We start from the raw sequence: 907 nt of genomic DNA on the forward strand, positions 1-907 counted from the left end.
ATGAGATTCCCACTGCAGAGCACGACACCTCACCTCCCCCCACCCGGCACCCCCACTCAGCGAAAACGGACCTAGATGTTCAGGCCAGAATTCAACACGTGACACAGCGAGAAGTGTGCGTGCGCACCTGCGTCTCTTCAGGGAACTACTTACAACAGCAGAGGGAAACAAACCGCCCCAGGCCCGTCCACGTGCGCACATATGGACCGTGGGACTCAGCGAGACAGAAACGGTGAAGGAGCTCCAAGAGCACCCCGCAAGGAGAACGAATCGGGAGGGCACGATGCTGTGCACAATGCGCCCATCACACGCAGAGACAGAGCTCGGGGGTGCTCACTTGCAGGAACTGGCATGACCGGGTAAAATCTGTAACCCAGGCTCACTGCCATCGAGGCCGTCCTGACCCATAGCGACCATAAAGCACCGAGTGGGACTGCCCAGTGGGCTTACCAAATGGTAAGCCGCCCACCCCGCTCTTTTTCCCCTTGATTCATTCCCAGACGTAAATGTATATGGGAGCAGACAGCCGGGAGGGTATGAACCGACACCAAATGTTCACCCACAGTGCCACCAGGGCTCAGAGAGAGAGAAGACAGTAACTAAAGGGGTGACGGAAAATGGGTTGACGTGCACGCAGATTGACAGAGGCAAACAATGTCACTAGCAGGCACACAAGAAAAAGAACCTATTGACTGCCATGGCACTTACCGTTTCAAAATGGTAAGTATTTATACAGCAACAGTATATAAATGCATTTTTTAGAAATGTATTATTTATACAGCAACAATGTATAAATGTATACACATGTATACAATGCTGCATATATATGTACTTGAGCCATATATGCCCACATCCAGCCCTCCATGCATGCGTATATACCCACAGAGAGATTTTTTGGTTGCTACTG

At 50.9% G+C, this 907-nt stretch overlaps 1 protein-coding gene across 1 annotated transcript in view; it reads left to right on the forward strand.

Annotated features, from left to right (window-relative positions):
• Positions 1 to 654: 654 nt before the first annotated feature.
• Positions 655 to 907, forward strand: part of PLOD3 (procollagen-lysine,2-oxoglutarate 5-dioxygenase 3) — a 9,367-nt gene continuing 9,114 nt past the window's right edge. The window contains exon 1 of the mRNA XM_013005437.1: positions 655 to 720. Coding sequence (XP_012860891.1) covers positions 655 to 720 — 66 coding nt within the window. The remainder of the gene's footprint in view (positions 721 to 907) is intronic.

The sequence above is a fragment of the Echinops telfairi genome, unplaced genomic scaffold, assembly GCF_000313985.2.
Source record: "Echinops telfairi isolate 266 unplaced genomic scaffold, ASM31398v2 ScPeMD7_5;HRSCAF=22, whole genome shotgun sequence".
Taxonomy (NCBI): domain Eukaryota; kingdom Metazoa; phylum Chordata; class Mammalia; order Afrosoricida; family Tenrecidae; genus Echinops; species Echinops telfairi.